This window comes from Hemitrygon akajei, chromosome 30 (assembly GCF_048418815.1).
Source record: "Hemitrygon akajei chromosome 30, sHemAka1.3, whole genome shotgun sequence".
Taxonomy (NCBI): Eukaryota; Metazoa; Chordata; class Chondrichthyes; order Myliobatiformes; family Dasyatidae; genus Hemitrygon; species Hemitrygon akajei.
Genome location: NC_133153.1, coordinates 38,697,333 through 38,716,027, shown reverse-complemented (window position 1 = coordinate 38,716,027; position 18,695 = coordinate 38,697,333). Strand labels below are relative to the sequence as shown.

Below are 18,695 nucleotides of genomic sequence, written 5' to 3'. Positions count from 1 at the left end.
CTGTGTGAGTGGCATAACAATTCTCAAATTTCTAATGAAATTTAGCCACTGTAATTCTTTGTAATTGGGTCAATAAGTTGGGCCTTATTGTCTACAGAGACATTGACAACCAGGTTCTTGAATCTACTCACCCTTTCCACTGCTGATCCCTTGATGAGGACTGGTGTGTGTTCCTCGATTTCCCCTTCCTGAAGTGCACAATCAATTCCTTGGTCTTCCTGACATGTACAAAGCTGTTGTTGGCAACACCACTCAACCATACACCTCCCATGTCTCACTCCCATACGCCCTTCTCATTACCATCTGAGATTCTGCCAATGACATTTGTGCCTTTGGTGGATTTATCGATGAAGTTTGAACTGTGCCTAGCCACACAGCAAAATGCAAATCTCCCAGTACATCAGAGTTCCAACCTTTTTCATGCAGTGGACCCACGGGCCCCGGCTTGGGAACGCCTGCAATAAACAATATTCAGTCAATCTTTTCACATCTGTAAATGAAAGATCTCGTCCCGAAACATCAACTGTTTATTTCTGTCAAAGATGCTGCTGAACTGGCTGAGTTCCTCCAGCATTTTGTGGAGAATGCATCTCCATCTACAGCAACGCACCTGGTGCCGCCCAAGTGCGACAAGGTTGCAGCATTTAGTCAGTACTGAGATGCAACTTAAGCTAGGCAATTCATTGGAAGAAGTTAGTTTAGTTGCCCAAGTTGATAACGTTTTCATTTATTTAGCAATGAAATATTGGTTGAATTGAAAGACTTCACGATTTTGCTCCACAGCACCACACACTGACTACAACTTGTAACTGCAACATGTTACAGCCAAGTGTTTACATACGGAAATCTCATTCTAAGTATTTGTAGGTGACGGTTCTAGCATTGGTTCTTTACAACTATAAGAAGGTGGCCAAGACTAGGCTGGGTCTTTATTCCTTGCAACATCAGAGATTAAGGAGTGACCTTATAGAAATGTTTAAAATTCTGAGTGGCGTGGATGGTAGCTGTCTTTCCCCAGATAAGACAAGAGGCATAGATTTAGGATGAGAGGGGAACGATTTAAAAGGGACCTGAGGGGCAACCTTTTTCACAGAGAGGGTGGATGGAGCTGCCGGGGGGAAGTGGTTGAGATCTGTACAGCAGTAAGAAGCACGCGGATAGGTGTGTGGAGGCGCTGGGCTTAGAGGGAACGGCCAAACGCAGGAAATTGAGACTAGAGCACCTTAGACCGTATGGACTGGTTGAGTCAGAGAGCCACCTCTGACTATGTTGCTTTAGAACTTGATTGTTCAGAACCTGACAATAGGTAAAGAGGTGATTAGTAATGTTACTACCAACATAGTGGTTGGCACATTGCTTTACAGCACCAGCGATCATTAACCGGGGTTCGATTGCTGCTGCTCTCTGTAAGGAGCGTATACATTCTCTCCATGACTGCATGATTTTCCTCTGGGTGATTCGGTTTCTACCCACATTTGAAGGTCGTGGAGTAGGGTTAGTGAGTTGTGGGTATTCTGTGTTGAGGCCGGCAGCAGGCGTGACTAGCACAATCGCAGTTGATTTGATCTAACGCAAACAGCGCATTTCACTGTATGTTTCGATGTTCATGTGACAAAGCTCATCTTTAATTTAATCTGTAGTATGAGTGTTAAATTTTGTGCTAGATATACCTACAGCGCTGTGCAAAAGTGTTAGGCACATGTATGTAGCTAGGATGCCCAAGTCATTTGCACAGTACTGTAGTAATTTTATGTATTGCATCGTACTGCTGCAGAAAATATCATGACGTGAGTGATAATAAACGTGATTCTGATATGGGTCTCTGTTGTGGACCGAGAGTGGAAGGGTCAAGGAGAGGGGCATCATGGTTGGGTAAGGGGAAGGGAAAGGGGAGGGAGCGGGAAGGACCAGAGAGACATTCTGTAATGATAATAAACCAGTTGTTTAGAATCCAATGACCTTGCCTGGGTGTCTCAGGGCTGGGTATGTCTGCACCCGCACCAACCCACCACCCTGGCACTCCTCTGCCACCTGTCCCACACCCCTCCCACTGTGCTCCGCGTAGACAAATACAGTACTGTGCAAAAGTCTCGAGCACCCTGAATGTGTCTAAGACTTGCACAGTAATGTGTATGAATGGAACTGACAGCTAATTTGGAAAAAGTAATACTATTTACATAAATATATAGTTGCAATGCCCCATTGGAATAGCAAACATGGGTGTGATGAATTAAAAAGAAAGACTTACTATATATTTCTGTAGTTTTCTTTACAGCTTCCAGATGCCCACATTTGATTTTCGGTCTGTGAAATGTCAGTGTTTAATTGTCCCGTGATTAAGTTAGGCTTATTGGGGATTGCTGGCTGGCGTGGCTCGAAGGGCCAGAAGGATCTGTTCTACTCCGTGTCTCTAAATAAAATCACAGGACACCCTGCAAACAGCTGCAAGTGATCTGATTGAGAATGACTAGGGGAATGATAATTGTCTGTCAGGACACTGGAGATTCCTCCACTACACCGATCGCCCAGGGGCAAGAGCTGGCAGTCCTCTCATGCAAAAGGGCAACTCCTTCAGTACTCGGCTACCCCTTGGTACTGCATGGGTTTTTATAAAGAGTGGTGAGTGGGTGGGACGTACTGCCAGGGGTGGTGGTAGTGGCAGATACACTAGGGTCTGTAAGAGCCAAGTACCTGTTCTCTGTCTGCTTTATATTCTGTGTTGTGTGGTTGTTGTGGTAACTGGTCACATGATTGGGGCATGGTAAAGTCGAAGGGAATAAGTTGCGTATTTGTGCTTATTTTGTGGCAGTTAGTGGCCTGGGACGGGCGGAGGTCGTATCTTTTGCTTAAGTATGCCGATTAATGCTTAGCTTACATGACTGTATGTTTCATCGCTTCAAGATTGCACATTTGCTAATTGCTAATTAAGGGTCGGATGAAGGATTCGACTTTGGGAACAATTACTGGAGCTTGGGGGGGGACGTGTCATGCAAGTTTTTTTGTTTTGGTTTGGTTCTGCTGCTACAGAGACATTTGAGAGGCCCGTAGTTGGGCAGATAGATGAAGGAAAAATGGAGAGCAGCGGAGGAAGTCAGTCCTGTGGTGTAATGGTCTGTGCACCTGGACTTTGGAACAAGAGGTCCTGGGTTGGAATTGGCTGACTCCTTGTACACTTCCCATCCGCGCTGGGTTCAGCGTCGAGCTAGCAACTCGGCCTCGTAAAGCGGACAGACGCCAAAGAAATGGCAAGGTTGCCCCCCCCCCCACAAAGCACCAGGAGGAACTTTGACCTTTTTTGATGTGGGCGGAAAGGATTAGATTGATCTTGTACTGTCCTATGTTCTAACTCTCAGGGAAATATCAGATATTCTTCAGCAAAATATTAAAGCAAAACAGGGTTATCCCTTCTTCCCTGACCCGTTGATACCATCAGCAGTAACAGTCCTTGTCTTGCAGATACTGAAGAGCTTGCTGCCTTAATTGGTAACTGACTACCTTTCAAATTCTTTATTGTTTGCAAAAAAAAGAGCCCCTTTCGGACACGCTGAAAGGGATGTTAAATGCACTATAGAAATGTAAGTTTCTTTTGTTTGCTTGGAGTTGACATTGAGTGTGACCATCGATGTCCTGACATCTTTATTTCTCCTCTTTGCAGATGCCAGCCTTTCACCCGACACAGTGAAGCAGAGCCACTGGTGCATCGTGGCCTACTGGGAGCACCGGACCAGGGTTGGCCGCCTCTACACAGTTTATGAACAGTCTGTCAGTATATTCTACGACCTACCTCACGGGAACGGCTTCTGCCTCGGTCACTTGGCTCTGGATAACAGAAGTGAGACCGTCAAAAGGACTCGAAGTAAAATTGGCTACGGGATCTTGTTAAGCAAAGAGCCAGACGGGGTGTGGGCTTACAATCGGAGTGAGCACCCTATCTTCGTCAATTCCCCAACGCTGGACATTCCCAATTCTCGGACACTAATCGTTCGGAAAGTGATGCCCGGATACTCAATAAAGGTTTTTGACTATGAAAAATCTTGCCTTTTGCAGCAAACCTCAGATACCGACTATGCGGACGGGCCGTATGACCCAAACAGTGTTCGAATCAGCTTTGCAAAAGGCTGGGGTCCTTGCTATTCAAGACAGTTTATAACATCTTGTCCTTGCTGGCTGGAAATAATGCTTAACAACAGATAACAGTCAAACTCCAGGAATGAGATCCTATATTAAAAAAGACCAGATTATTCCAAATATCATTTACCTAGATTTAATATAAAGTTTTATATATTATAAGAATTATATATTATACTTGTAAATAATGGAGTCATTTTTACATTGTAATTATTTATGTATGGTGCAATGTCTATGAATACAGAACACAACAGGAAAATGCACTTTGGTTTCTATATACTCATTCAACACCAGATTCAGTTATGCACCAAAAATAGGTGGAAAGCCTAGCTTTGGTGTGTAGTTCTGCCATACTATTAGTACCAAAACAACAAAGCTAACGTACCAGTAAACAACAAGATGAGTCACTTGTTGATAATAAAATATTTGCATTATGAATGGGTTGTATCTCGTCTTTGTACCCGGTCACATTCTGTCACTGACGAAAGCAAGTTAGCAGGTCCCTCCGTAGAGCACTACAGAACGGAAGTGGGCCCTTCGTCCCATCTAGTCCATGCCGAGCTGTAACGCTGCCTCTTCCCGCTCACGGTGGCGGTTGGAACGACACTATTACGGTGTGAGGCGTTCCAGAGTTTGGAGCTCAATTCTGCCACCATTCTGTAAGGCATCCCTATCCGTCCTCCCCGTGGAACGAGGGTTTCCTCCGGGTGTTCTGGTTTCCTCCCGCAGTCCAAAGACGTACCAGGTAGTTTAATTGTAAACTGTCCTGTGATTAGGTTAGGGTTTGTCGGGGGTGGCTGTACTCTGTGCAGTATCACTAAAAAGAAATCTCCATACTCCTCCCATCCATGTACTTATCCAAGATGAGAAGAACTGAAAGATGTAAGAAACACTCCGCTGGTCAGTCAGCATCTGTGGAGAGAGAAGCAAATTCCACCCTTTCCATCCTCACCCCTGAAGCTGTATCATCTAGTTTACAACCCTAAGGTCCTATCTGGTCACATAGTCATAGAGCACCACAGCACAGAAAGAGGCCTTTCAGCACATCTAATCCATGCTGAACATTTATTCTGCCCCATCCCATCAACCCACACCTGGATTGTAGCCCTTCATAGCCCTCCCATCCATGTACTTACCCAAACTTCTATTAAATCAGTGGTACCCAACGTGGGGTCCACAGACCACGGCATAAAAAAGACTGGGAACCCCAGGATTAAGTGTTGCAATCAAACCTGCACCCATCACTTCCGCTGGCAACTCTTCCGCACTCACACCAGCCTCTGAGTAACAAAGTTCCTCCTCGGGTTCTCCTTACTGTCCACATTTCAGCTTCTATCCAAAATCTATGACTTCCAGTTCTGGTCTCACCCAACCTCAGTGAAAAAAGCCTGCTTGCATTTACCCTATCCATACCCCTCAATCCCTCAGATCTCCCCTCATTTTCCAGAAAATTGGTCATACGGATGTAACTAGGCAGAGGAGTCTTGGGCCAGAAGGGCCTGTAACCGGGCTGCGTCTTCAAACATAATAAAATCTCAACTGCACGCACTCCAGCTTGACGATATCCTTCTTATAATAGGGTACAAATTTTTAAAAAAGATAAAAGATGAGCTTTATTTGTCATACATACAGTGAAATGCATTATTTGCGTCAGATCAGTGAGGATCGCGCTGGCCAGACCACAAATGTCATCAAGTCTTGAGCGCCAACATGGCATGCCCATGGCTCACTAACTCTAACCTGCATGTCTTTGGAATGTGGGAGGAAACCAGAGCACCAGGAGGAAACCCACGCAATCACAGGGAGAACGTACAGATTCCTATAATGCAGGTGCGGTCTCCACAATGACTTGTATCTGCAACGTAATGTCTCTACTCCTGAACTTGGTACCCTGACTGATGTTTAGTGTTATTAACGCTTTGCAGAAGGATAATTAATACAGCTAATGCTGCTTTGATAGTCATCACTAGACTGTTGGAATACTGGAGTGGGAAAGATGGGCAGAAACCTAATGGTATCTCCTTTGTAAGTCATCCTCTTCATGATAACCCCTCAAACTCTACACTACCAAACAGATAGTATTGGTGCGATCACTCAAATGGAGTATGATCTCTTAAAGGTTGGCTGTTGGTGGGTCTGTGGGTGGAGTTCAGTCGGGAATCCACATATTCTGGTGCAGTGTGGACAGGAGTAATTGTGTTTGGGTCTTTTGGTTTTTCGGACTCTCACAGCTGCTACTTGTTCTCTGAGGCATGGCGGAGGTCGTTCTTGTGGCACAGCTCCCCCTTGAACAGATTTGCTCCAGGTGGATCATACTGAGTGCCATGTCTTCCCAGTTTTTAGATGGAATGTTGAATTTTTCAGGCTGAATTTGATGTTATCTTTGAAGCATTCCTTTTGTCCACCAGGGGTCCACTGACCTTTCCACTGGGAATAAAGGATCTGTTTGGGGAGACATGAGTTAGGCATCTGAATGGCACGACTTATCCATCGGAGTTGGTGTTACTTTTATCATGGTGGAGATGTTGTTCATGTTGGCCTCCTCCAGTTTGCTGATGTTAGTGCATCTGTCCTTCCAGCTGATCCTCAAACGTACAGGCAAAGTGAGGTGACCTCTATTGGGGGGGGGGGGGAGTCGACATTTCGAGCTAAGATCTTTCATCAGGACTGACTGGTGAAGGGTTTTGGTCTGAAACGCTGACTATTCCTTCCTCCCCATAGATACTGCCTGACTTGCTGAGTTCCGACATTTTGTGTGTTGTCTTCCTAAGCCCATCACTCCCTCCTCCCATCTGCCAATCACCCTCCTTACCAGTTCTTGCTCCACCCCTCCCCTCACCCTCTTGCTTTTCTGTCCAGATGAAGGGTCTGGACTCAAAAACATCGATTGTCCATTTCCCTTCACAGATGCTGCCTGAGCCAATAAGGTCCTCCAGCTCCAGATTTAAGTATTTGCAGTCTCTTATTGCCTCCTCAGCGACGCTTGTGGAGGCCAAGTCACAGGGTGCTGCAGTAGCTTAGTGCTTAGCTTTGGGCATTGGAGTTTGGAGTTCAATTCTGGCGCCACCTGTAAGGTGTTTGGTCATTCTCCCTGTGACCGCGTGGGTTTCCTCCCACCGTCCAAAGACGTAGCGGTTAATTGGTCATTGTAAATTGACCTGTGATTAGGCTTGTTTTGAATAGATGGGTCGCTGGGTTTCACTGAAGAGCCAATCCCATGCTGTATCTCTAAATTAATGAAAATAAATATATTTAAAGTGGAGGTTGATAGGTTCTTGATTAGTAAGGGCATCAAAAGGTTACGGAGAGAAAGCAGGGGAAAAGGGTAAGAGGGATAATAAATCTGCCAAGATCGAATGAATGGCAGAGAAGACTCGATGGGCAGAATGATCTAATTCTGCTCCTGTGTCTTAAGAAACTTACTATCGAGTCTTTTTTTAATCTTGAGAAACAGCCTTCAGCTCTTGCATCACAGTATCCATCTGCTGGTTTCAGTGACTCCAGAGTTTAGTTCCACTCAATGTCAGGAAGTCCAGGGCATGTTTTGATCAATCTTTCTGTTAAGAATTTCCTGTCATCAGTGCTTAACTTGCTGGCTGCTCCACTAAACCAGTGTTCTGTGTCTCCATACCACAGTTTAGCTTATTCTGATCCAGCTTTATCATCTGCCCACTGTGCCTCAGTCTGGCCGGAGGATTGCCTTGCCTTGCCTATTGGAGCACAGACACAATGAAGGTGAAATTGAGGGAGCTAGTGGACAAGGTCCATTCACAGAACTCTTTTCAAAAAGGATTATGAATAGAAGTCAAACTGCATTTTATTTTACTGAGAAACAGCTCTTCAAGCCCTGCCACCCAGCAACCTCCGATTTTACCCTGGCCTAATCATGGACAATTTACAATGACCAATTATCCTACCAATTGGTACAGCTTTGGGCTATGGGAGGAAACTGGAGCTCCCAGAGGAAACCCGTGTGGTTACCGGGAGAACATAAAAGCTTCTTACAGACAGCGATGGGAAGTTGAACCTTGGTCACCTGTACTGTAAAGTGTTGTGCTAACTACGCTACTGTGTGGCCCTGAAACAAAATTTAAAATTTATTACAACAGGAGATAAGGTAGTTTATACTCCACATATTGCTTCCAGAAGTAAGCTGGGTTTATAGAACAGTGTATCGGGAATAGGATGGGACCATTCAACAACCTATCCACGAATCTAACCTAAACTCAGATATTTTACACTGGAGATTCAAGAAGCTGGAAATCTTGACACACAAAATGCTGGAGGAACTCAGCAAGTCAGGCAGCATCAATGGAGAGAAATAAACAGCCAATGTTTCAGTCCTGATGAAGGGTCTATACCCAAAGCATCATTATTCCCCTGCTGAGTTCTTCCAGAGTTGTATGTGTGTTTCTCCATAAATCTTTTGTACCTTTCCCTTACAACATAAAAAATGTTGCAGGAACTCAGCAAGTGAGGTGACATCTATGGGGAGGGGGGGGGGGGTCAACATTTCAAGCTAAGATCTTTCATCAGGACTGACTGGTGAAGGGTTTTGGTCTGAAACGCTGACTATTCATTCCTCCCCATAGATACTGCCTGACTTGCTGAGTTCCAACGTTTTGTGTGTTGTCTTCTTAAGCACATCACCCCTGCTGGAGCATAGGACAGCAACAGCAGCTCGCCAGAGTTCTCTGTCCTGGGCCTGTCCTACACCAAGTTGTCCAAGGTGTAGCCCATCTTCTTGGTAGATCCTTCCTCTCTCAGGGATGAGGTCTCTGGAGCTTCTGTTGTCCTGGGAGCGCCCATGGCGTAGTTGTGTGTGTTCCTGTATAAATCTTTTCCATCTTTCCCTTAGCTTTGGTTAACACAATTCATATCAATTTCAATCTTAGAATTAACAGGTGTCATTGGATAAAGGGATTATCAAATTTCTATCATTCCCTAACTGCAGATGACTTTCTCAACTTCAGTAGGAAAAGCCTAGCAATATTTTCAGCTACTGCCTTCTCTGAAACCCCAAACAATGAAAATGGGCCCTTTTCCTCCATCCTGTCAGAAAGCTTTTGTCAAATCAATTCTTAATCATCTAAAATTGGGGAGTGCTCCCCCTGTTGGAATAACATGTCATAGAACACTACAGCACAGAAATGGGCCCTTCTGGCTCATCTAGTCCATGCTGAACTATTCATCTGCCTCAGTCCATTGACCTGCAGCCAGACCATAGCCTTCCATACCCTTCCCATTCATGTACCTATCCAAATTTCTCTGAAAAGCTGAAATTGAACCTGCATCCACCACTTAAGACCGTAGGATATGGGAGCAGAATTAGGCCATTTGGTCCATCGAGTCTGCTTCGCCATTTCATCATGCTGGTCCATTTCCCTCTCAGCCCCAATCACCTGCCTTCTCCCAGTACCCCTTGATGTCTACTCTAGTCAAGCTTCTATCAACCTCCCTGCCTTAAATATACCCAATGACTTGGCCTCCATGGATTCACCACCCTCTGGCTAAAGAAATTCCTCCTCATCTCTGTTCTAAAAGGACGTCCTTCTATATTCCCTCTGGTCCTAGACTCCCACACTATAGGAAACATCTACTCCAGAGTCTACTCTACCTAGGCCAGGGGACCACAGATAGTAGGGGTCCATACAGGTTGGGAACCCTTGATCCAGGCCTTCTAATGAGACCTCCACCCCGTTCTTCTAAACTCTGGTAAATACAGGCCCAGGGCCATCAAAGAGTCCTTTGAAAAGTAACAGACCACTTCAGCAAGTAGTTTAAAATCCAAGACTGACGTTTCCTGCTTCAGGATTTTAAGCAATGCGAAGGGGATTAGGGTGCAGCACGTAACTGGATTGAGGTTCTATTCCTGTAAGGAATCACCAGCCAGTCAAACGCCGGGGGGACTGGAGGGCAGAATAAGAGCGCACTCCATTCAGAATCTCTGAGCATAAAGTCAATCAAAGGTCAGCCTGTAAAAGAGCATTGGTATTTTGTTTAAACTCAGGAAAACTAGATTGCTTCCTGTTTACAAAGTAATTAGGTCACAAGAGCAAACAGCAACTAAATAAATCTAGTCTCAAGTAAAAGGAGCCTGGTCTGGGGGGATGGTGGTGGGGGAAGAAACACTCCGGTGCTGTGGATTCTGTTCTGCCCCTCTTCTCACTGCTTCTGTCGGGAAAAAGGTACAAGAAACTTGGGTCCCACACCACCAGGCTCAGGAACAATTGTTACCCTACCACCCTCAGGCCCCTGAACCGGCGTGGATAACTTCACTCACCTCAACACTGAACTGATCACCCAACGCAACCTAAGATTTTGCTGGATCCAACCCAGCCATCGATCACATCTGCGCAGAGCACAGCCACAAGAAAGCAGTATCCATCATCAAGGACCGCCACCACCCAGGTCATGCTCTCTTCTCACTGCTACCATTGGGAAGGAGGTACAAGAGCCTTACATCCTACACCAGCAGGTTCAGAACAGTTTGACCCTCCAACCATCAGGCTCCTGAACCAGAGTGAATAAGTTTACACGCCTCAACACTGATCACTGAACACAACAAATGAACTGACTTTCAAGGACTCTACAACTCAGGTTCTCAGTATTATTTATGAACTTATATATTTATTATTTGTTTTTTTTGTATTTGTACCATTTTTGTTTTGCACATTGGTTGCTTGTCAGTCTTTGTAGTTTTTCATTGATTCTATTGTATTTCTTTGTTCTATTGTGAATGCTCTCAAGAAAATTAATGCTCCCTTCTGCAGTCACCCTACCACTCCTCCCACATCACCAACCCTCTGTCTCTTCCCTTTGCCAACTCCCCCTCCCTTAAACCCCTCAACACCCCAAGTCCCTCTCGCCTCTCAAATCCCCTCCCCTCACCTTCCTCTCCATCATTCTCTCCCCACCCAGCTTCGGTTGAATTATTTACATGAGTGTTCTGCTACCTGTCTCATGGAGTACTCTGACAAAGCACTGAGCTTTGCGCTGTCCGTGAACTGCAGACAGGAAAGGAGTTAATAAAGACCAGGCTATTGGAGGAAACATAAGGACAGCAGACAACTGACCAATCAGAATCAGAGACACAAAGGGACTTGGACGTCTAAGTAGAGCACTCCCTTTTGGTTAATTGGCTGGTGACCAGTGGTGTTCCACAGGGGTCAGTCTTGGGACTGCTTCTTTTCATGGTATATGCCAATGGTTGGACGGTGGAATTGATGGCCTTGTGGTCACGTTTGTGGAGAAACAGGTAATGTTGAGGAAGCAGGGAGACTGCAGAAGGACAAACAATGGACAAAGGGGTGGCAGATGGAATTTAGTTTAGGCAAGTGTTTGGTCATACATCTTAGAAGAAGCAATAAAGCCATTGACCTGTTTGCTAAAAGGGGAGAAAATTCAGCAATCAGAGGTGCAAAGTGACTTGAGAGTCCTCATGCAGGATTCGCTGAAGGTTAACTTGCAGATTGAGTCAGTGGTAAGGAAGGCAAACGCAATGTTAGCATTTGTTTTGAAAGTACTAGAGTATAAAAGCAAAAGGCAAGGATGTAATGCTCAGAATTGATAAAACATTGGTCACACTGAATCTGGAGAATCATGAACAGTTTTGGGCCCCTTTTCTAAGAAGGGATGTGCTGGCATTGGAGAGGGCCCAGAGGAGGTTTGACAAAAGTGATCCTGGGAATGAAACGGTTAACACGTAAGATGGCTCTGGACCTGTACTTGCTGGAGTTTAGAAGAATGATGGGGGGCCTCATTGAAACTATTGAATATTGAAAGGCCTAGATAGAGTGGACGAGGAGAGGCTGTTTCCTATAGTAAGAGAGCCCAGGACTAGAGATCACAACCTCGGATGCTATGGGCCTGTTCTATTCTGGAGCTTAGAAAAATGAATGAGATCTCATGAAAACCTACCTCTTCTGATGCTGGAAATCCAGAACACATCCAAAATGCCTGAGAACTCAGCACCTATGGAGGGGAATGAACATCAGGCTGAGATCCTTCATCACTACTAGAAAGGAAAGGGGTGGGAACCAGAATGAGATGGGAGGGGAAGGGGGAGGAGTACAAGCTGGCAGGTGGGAGTTGATAGTCCCGATTAATAGGCTTAACCTGAAATGCATCTCTTTATGCCTCTCCATATATGATGTCTGACCTGCTGAGTTCCTTCAACATTTTGTACGTGTTAAGAGTCAGAGAAAAGTACAGCAAAGAAATGGGCTCTTTGACCCATGCCAAAACCATTTAAGCTGCCTACTCCCATTGACCTTCATTGGGACTATGGCCCAGCATACTCCTCCCATCCATATACCTATCCAAACTTCCCTTAAATGTCAAATTCAATCTGCTCCACCACTTGTGCCGGCTGCGCGTTCCGCACTCTCGCGATCCTCCGGGTGAAGAAGTTTTCCTCATGTTAGGTGATAGGCAAGGCCAAGTTGTGGGTTGGAATGAAATAATAAGCTGGGAGGGTGAGGTGAAGTGCTGACGAAGAAGGAATCTGATGGGAGAGGAGAGTGGACCACGGAAGAAAGGGAAGTCAATTAAACGGGAAGGCAGAACCCAGCAGAGAGCTTCAGGAAGCATTTCTCTCAAACTTTTCCATGTAGACTGTGCCTGCCGCTTTAAGAAAGGTCTTACGCCTGCATCAGCATCTGATAATTATTTAAGCTATCACTTCGAGTTCTGTGCTTAATGTGATTAATTAAAACAGATTCAAGCTCAGCATAATATTTCAAACATAAACTGCTATTTTGGTCCCTTACCCTCACACAAAATAACTACAAAGCGTGTTCTTTCTCAGATACACAGAATTAATCCTGGTTTACAAACTCAGGGTGTAATTTGACTTCTACGTATATGAGCAACTGCGTCTGTACTTCACTGGTGGTCTGTAGATGTCTAACTTCTTGTTTATCATTCACTTGGAAGTGATCTTAGTAACAATGCAAGGCTTTGAATTACTCGTAGAAGGAAAGGCACATACAGAAAAGGGCAGAAGGTGGTGTGCAGTCAACTACGTGGGCACCAATCTCAACTCAAAAGTTCATTCAGATCAGAAACAGGTTTATTATCACTGATAGGCCTCTCCTTTCTTCGAAGTGCACAGAGATTCAGCACGTCACCAAAAACGTTCAAAGTTCGAAGTAAATTTATTATCAAACTACGTACATGTCATCATATATTATCCTGAGGTTCATTTCCTTGCAGGCATTCACAGAAGAGAAAAGAAATACAATAGAATCAATGGAAAAACTCCGCACAGACACGGACAAGCAACCTAAAGAAGGCAAACTGTGCAAATACTAACTAAATGAATAGTTGACTAAAACTGAAAACATGAGTTGTAAAGTCCTTGAAGGTGAGTCCATAGTTTGTGGAGTTAGTTCAGTGTTGAAATGAATGGTTATCCGCATCAGTTCAGGAGCCTGATGTTTGAGGGGTAATAACTGTTCCTGAACCTGGTGGTGTGGGACCTGATGGATGAGGGGGTAATAACTGTTCCTGAACCTGGTGGTGTGGGACCTGATGGTTGAGGGGTAATAACTGTTCCTGAACCTGGTGGTGTGGGTCCTAATGGTTGAGGGGTAATAACTGTTCCTGAACCTGGTGGTGTGGGACCTGATTTTTGAGGGGTAATAACTGTTCCTGAACCTGGTGGTGTGGGACCTGATGGTTGAAGGGTAATAACTGTTCCGGAACCTGGTGGTGTGGGACCTGATGTTTGAGGGGTAATAACTGTTCCTGAACCTGGTGGTGTGGGACCTGAAGGTTGTGGGGTAATAACTGTTCCTGAACCTGGTGGTGTGGGACCTGATGGTTGAGGGGTAATAACTGTTCCTGAACCTGGTGGTGTGGGACCTGATGGTTGAAGGGTAATAACTGTTTCTGAACCTGGTGGTGTCGGACCTGATGGTTGAAGGGTAATAACTGTTCCAGAACCTGGTGGTGTGGGACCTGATGGTTGTAGGGTAATAACTGTTCCTGAATCTGGTGGTGTGGGACCTGATGGTTGAGGGGTAATAGCTGTTCCTGAACCTATGGTGTGAGACGTGATATTTGAGGGGTAATAACTGTTCCTGAACCTGTGGTGTGAGACCTGATGGTTGAGGGGTAATAACTGTTCCTGAACCTGGTGGTGTGGGTCCTAATGGTTGAGGGGTAATAACTGTTCCTGAACCTGGTAGTGTGGGACCTGATGGTTGATGTTTGAGGGGTAATAACTGTTCCTGAACCTGTGGTGTGAGACCTGATATTTGAGGGGTAATAACTGTTCCTGAACCTGTGGTGTGAGACCTGATGGTTGAGGGGTAATAACTGTTCCTGAACCTGGTGGTGTGGGACCTGATGGTTGATGTTTGAGGGGTAATAACTGTTCCTGAACCTGGTGTTGTGGGACCTGATGGTTGAGGGGTAATAACTGTTCCTGAACCTGGTGGTGTGGGACCTGATGGTTGTAGGGTAATAACTGTTCCTGAACCTGGTGGTGTGGGAAGGTGTTGGATAAGGGGTTTTATGGTACTGACAGTGGGTATTCAGAATCAGGTTTAATATCACTAGCTCTAATTTGCAATAGTATATACAAAAATTAAATTAAGTAGTGCAAAAAGAGAGGGAAACAAAAGAATGGGGTTGTGTTCATGGGTTCATTGGCCATTCAGAAATCTGATGTCAGAAGAGAAGAAACTATTCCTGAATCATTGAGTGTGTGTCTTTAGCCTCCTGGAACTCGTCCTGGTTGGTAGCAGTGAGAAGCGTGCATGATCTATGTGATCGGGGTTACTCAATGATGGACTCTCCCCTTTTAAGGCAATGCCTTTTGAAGGTGTCATGAGTGCTGGGGAGACGGAACTGCAACTTTTTCTGATCCTGTGCGTTAGTCCCTCCATCCAGACAGTGATGCAGCCGGTTAGAATGCTCTCCACGGTACACCTGCAGAAATTTGTAAAAATATTCCAAATGTCAAAAGCAAAATATTACTTGAGATAGGATGCAAAATAATTAACTACGAGGGGTGATTGATAAGTTCGTGGCCTAGGGTAGAAGGAGTCAATTTTAGAAAACCTAGAACATTCATTTTTCCTGCATTTACACACTTCGTCCAGCGGTCGTGGAGCATACGGATCCTTCTTTGTAGAAGTCGGCATCTTGGACCTCCAGAAGTGGTCCACAGCATGGGGTGATTGATAAGTTTGTGGCCTGAGGTAGAAGCAGAAGTTATTAACTTCAAACTTTCTGCATTTTCACTCAAAGAGTTGAACTGCACGTGCATGTAATGAGAGCTGTATAACTCAGCTCCTTCTACCTTAGGCCATGAACTTACCAATCACCCCTGCTGCGGACCACCTGGTGGTCCAAGATGCTCTCATTACATGCACGTGCAGTTCAACTCTGAGTGATAATACAGAAACTTTGAAGTTAATAACTCATTCTTTCTACCTTAGGCCACAAACTTATCAATCACCCCTGCTGTGGACCACTTCTACAAAGAAGGGATCCGTACAAAGAAGTGTGCCAGTGATCATTAATGGAGAACGTGTGGAGCAGGTTAAGACCTACAAGTATCTGGGAGTACAGTTAGACGAGAAGCTTGACTGGACTGCCAACACAGATGCCTTGTGCAGGAAGGCACAGAGTCGAATGTACTTCCTAAGAAGGTTGGCGTCATTCAATGTCAGCAGTGAGATGCTGAAGATGTTCTATAGGTCAGTTGTGGAGAGCGCCCTCTTCTTTGTGGTGGCGTGTTGGGGAGGAAGCATTAAGAAGAGGGACGCCTCACGTCTTAATAAGCTGGTAAGGAAGGCGGGCTCTGTCGTGGGCAAAGTACTGGAGAGTTTAACATCGGTAGCTGAGCGAAGGGCGCTGAGTAGGCTACGGTCAATTATGGATAACTCTGAACATCCTCTACATAGCACCATCCAGAGACAGAGAAGCAGTTTCAGTGACAGGTTACTATCAATGCAATGCTCCTCAGACAGGATGAAGAGGTCAATACTCACCAATGCCATTAGGCTTTACAATTCTACCTCCAGGACTTAAGAACTTTTTAAAAGCTATTATTAATGCTTTTTGAGATAGTGATTTAGATGCATATCATATTTTTTTTTTACTGAGTTAAGTATTGTATGTAATTAGTCTTGCTACAGCAAGTGTATGGGACATTGGAAAAAAAGTTGAATTTCCCCATGGGGATGAATAAAGTATCTATCTATCTATCTATCTATCTATCTATCTATCTATCTATCTACATGTGGGAGGGGACCATGTTGAAAAATAAATGTGCTAGTCTTTCTAAAACTGACTCCTTCTACCTTAGGGCACAAACTTATCAATCACCCCTCGTAGGTCAAGCTGGGAAAGAGACTAGGGTGAACAGACCAAATGCTGTTGTACCTGGTTCAGTCCCCAAACCCCTGGAACAGCATTAACGTCTGTGCCACAGCTACAGGCCTTACTGCCGGGACCATCCTACGAGGTGAAGCTGCCTGCAAGGACGGCTAGTCTTTGGCTGGCAGATGCCAAGGACTGGCCAGTGAACCTCCCTGGTGACATTCTGACAAAAAACAAAATCAGGTTCAATATCACCTGTGCACGTTGTGAAATGTGCTAACTTTGCAGCAGCTGTGCAACACAATACATGATAATATAGAGGAAAAAATGAATTACAGTAAATATATATATAGTAGCTATCGTTTTATGTACTGCAGTTAAATATAAGTGTGTGTATAGATATATATATATATAAATATAGGTTAAATTAAATAAGTACTGCAAAAAGAACCATAGAAATAAAAACATGAGGTAGTGTTCGTGGGTTCAATGTCCATTTAGGAATTGGATGGCAGAGGGGAAGAAGCTGATCCTGAATCATTGGGTGTGTCCCTTTGGGCTTCTGTACCTCTTCCCTGATGGTAACAATGAGAAGAGTGTTGGGGGTCCTTAATGATGGATGCTACCTTTTTGGGGCAGCCCTCCTTGAAGATGTCCTGGATGCTCAGGAGGGTAGTGGCCATGATGAAGCTGACTAAGGGCCATCTGCTCAGTGAGGAATTAAACTAAGGCCTCGTCTGGCCTCAAGTGAGTGTAGAAAATCCAAAAACTTCATTTGAAAAGGAAGTGGATGGTTTCCATAGTGACCTGGCCAATATTTTCCCATCAGATGTCATCACTAAAAAAAAACCATCTGTGGTTTTATCATCAGCCAAAATCTGGTTTATTATCAGTGTCTTAATGATGTGAAATTTGTTGTTTTCTGGCAGCAGTATAATGCATTCTCTTTTCTCTCCCGACTCCTCCCATCAGGCAGAAAATACAAAAGACTGAAAGGCTCAAGGGTAGTTTCTATCCCTGTTATAATATCCTAATAAAATAAGATGGACTCCTGACCTCACAATCTACTTCATTATGATCTTATATCAAATTTATTCAAAATATCAAATTTCTTCCCTTTCCTGTTCCAGGATGCTCCTATTTAAATTGAAGGGCCTTCGGCAGGTTCAGGTTGGTTGTCATTCAACCGGATACTGACAAACAAAACGACGTTCCTCCGGGTCAAGAAGCACAGCACACTACATATAACTCCCATGCAACACAAAGTAAAATTACCAGAAATAAATTAGCAAATAAGGTCGCATTTATGACAGAAGTTTAAAAAGTAAACGGTATAACGCTACTATGCGATGAGACCTGGGTGGTGGCAGAGAGTTCAGTGGTCTCATGGCATGGGGAAAGAAACTGTTCCCTATCTTAATAGTCCTTGTCCTAATGCAATGGTAACTCCTGCCTGACGGTACAAGATCAAAGAGATTATTGGACAAATGGGAGGGATCATTGACAATGCTAAAGGCCCTGTTGACGTGACACTCTAGATAAATGTCTGATGGGTGGAAGAGAGACCCCAAGGATCCCCTCAACAGTTGTCACAATCCTTGTTGGGTCTTGCAGTCTGATGCCTTGCAATTCCTGTACCAGATGGCAATGTTGCTGGTCAGGACACTCTCGATGGTGCTGCTGTAAACACTGGTTAGATTGGGGGAGTGGGGGAGCTGGTTGGAGAGCCTCACTTGTCTCAATCTCCTCAGGAAGTGGAGACACTACTATGCTTTCTTGATTACAGAGGTGGGACCAGGTGAGAGCCCCAGTAAAGGGTTTCCACACAATTTGCCAAACTCACCACAGGATAAACGAACCAATGTCAGTTTGTTGTCCTCTCTTGGTCAACGCCTCCAGGACTCGAGGCTGTAATTATACTCAGACAGTTCCATTGACCTCTGAAGCCGCCTGTTCTGAGCTTTGCTGTGGGAATCGTTCGCAGGCAGTTAGAGAAACAATTGCAGGATGTTGTCAAAGCCTCATTGGAGAAGTGTAATGTTCCTGATCGCTTTTGGAAATCTGTGACCCATGACCCTTCTGAGAGGTACTGAGAACCTCGGGTCCATGGGTCAGGAGCACGCAGGAACCCAGTATCTATGGTGCAAGTGTTACAATCTGTCTCAAGCTAAGAGATTCAGACTCAATTTATTTATCCAATGTACACCGAAACTGAGCCAACAACCACACTC

General features: G+C 44.8%; 1 protein-coding gene across 2 annotated transcripts in view; it reads left to right on the top strand.

Annotated features, from left to right (window-relative positions):
- Positions 1 to 4,566, top strand: part of smad6b (SMAD family member 6b) — a 72,291-nt gene extending 67,725 nt beyond the window's left edge. For both annotated transcript variants that reach the window (XM_073032640.1, XM_073032641.1), the window contains one exon: positions 3,656 to 4,566. In XM_073032640.1, the coding sequence (XP_072888741.1) occupies positions 3,656 to 4,194 (539 nt within the window). In that variant the 3' untranslated portion in view covers positions 4,195 to 4,566. The remainder of the gene's footprint in view (positions 1 to 3,655) is intronic.
- The last annotated feature ends 14,129 nt before the right edge of the window (positions 4,567 to 18,695 follow it).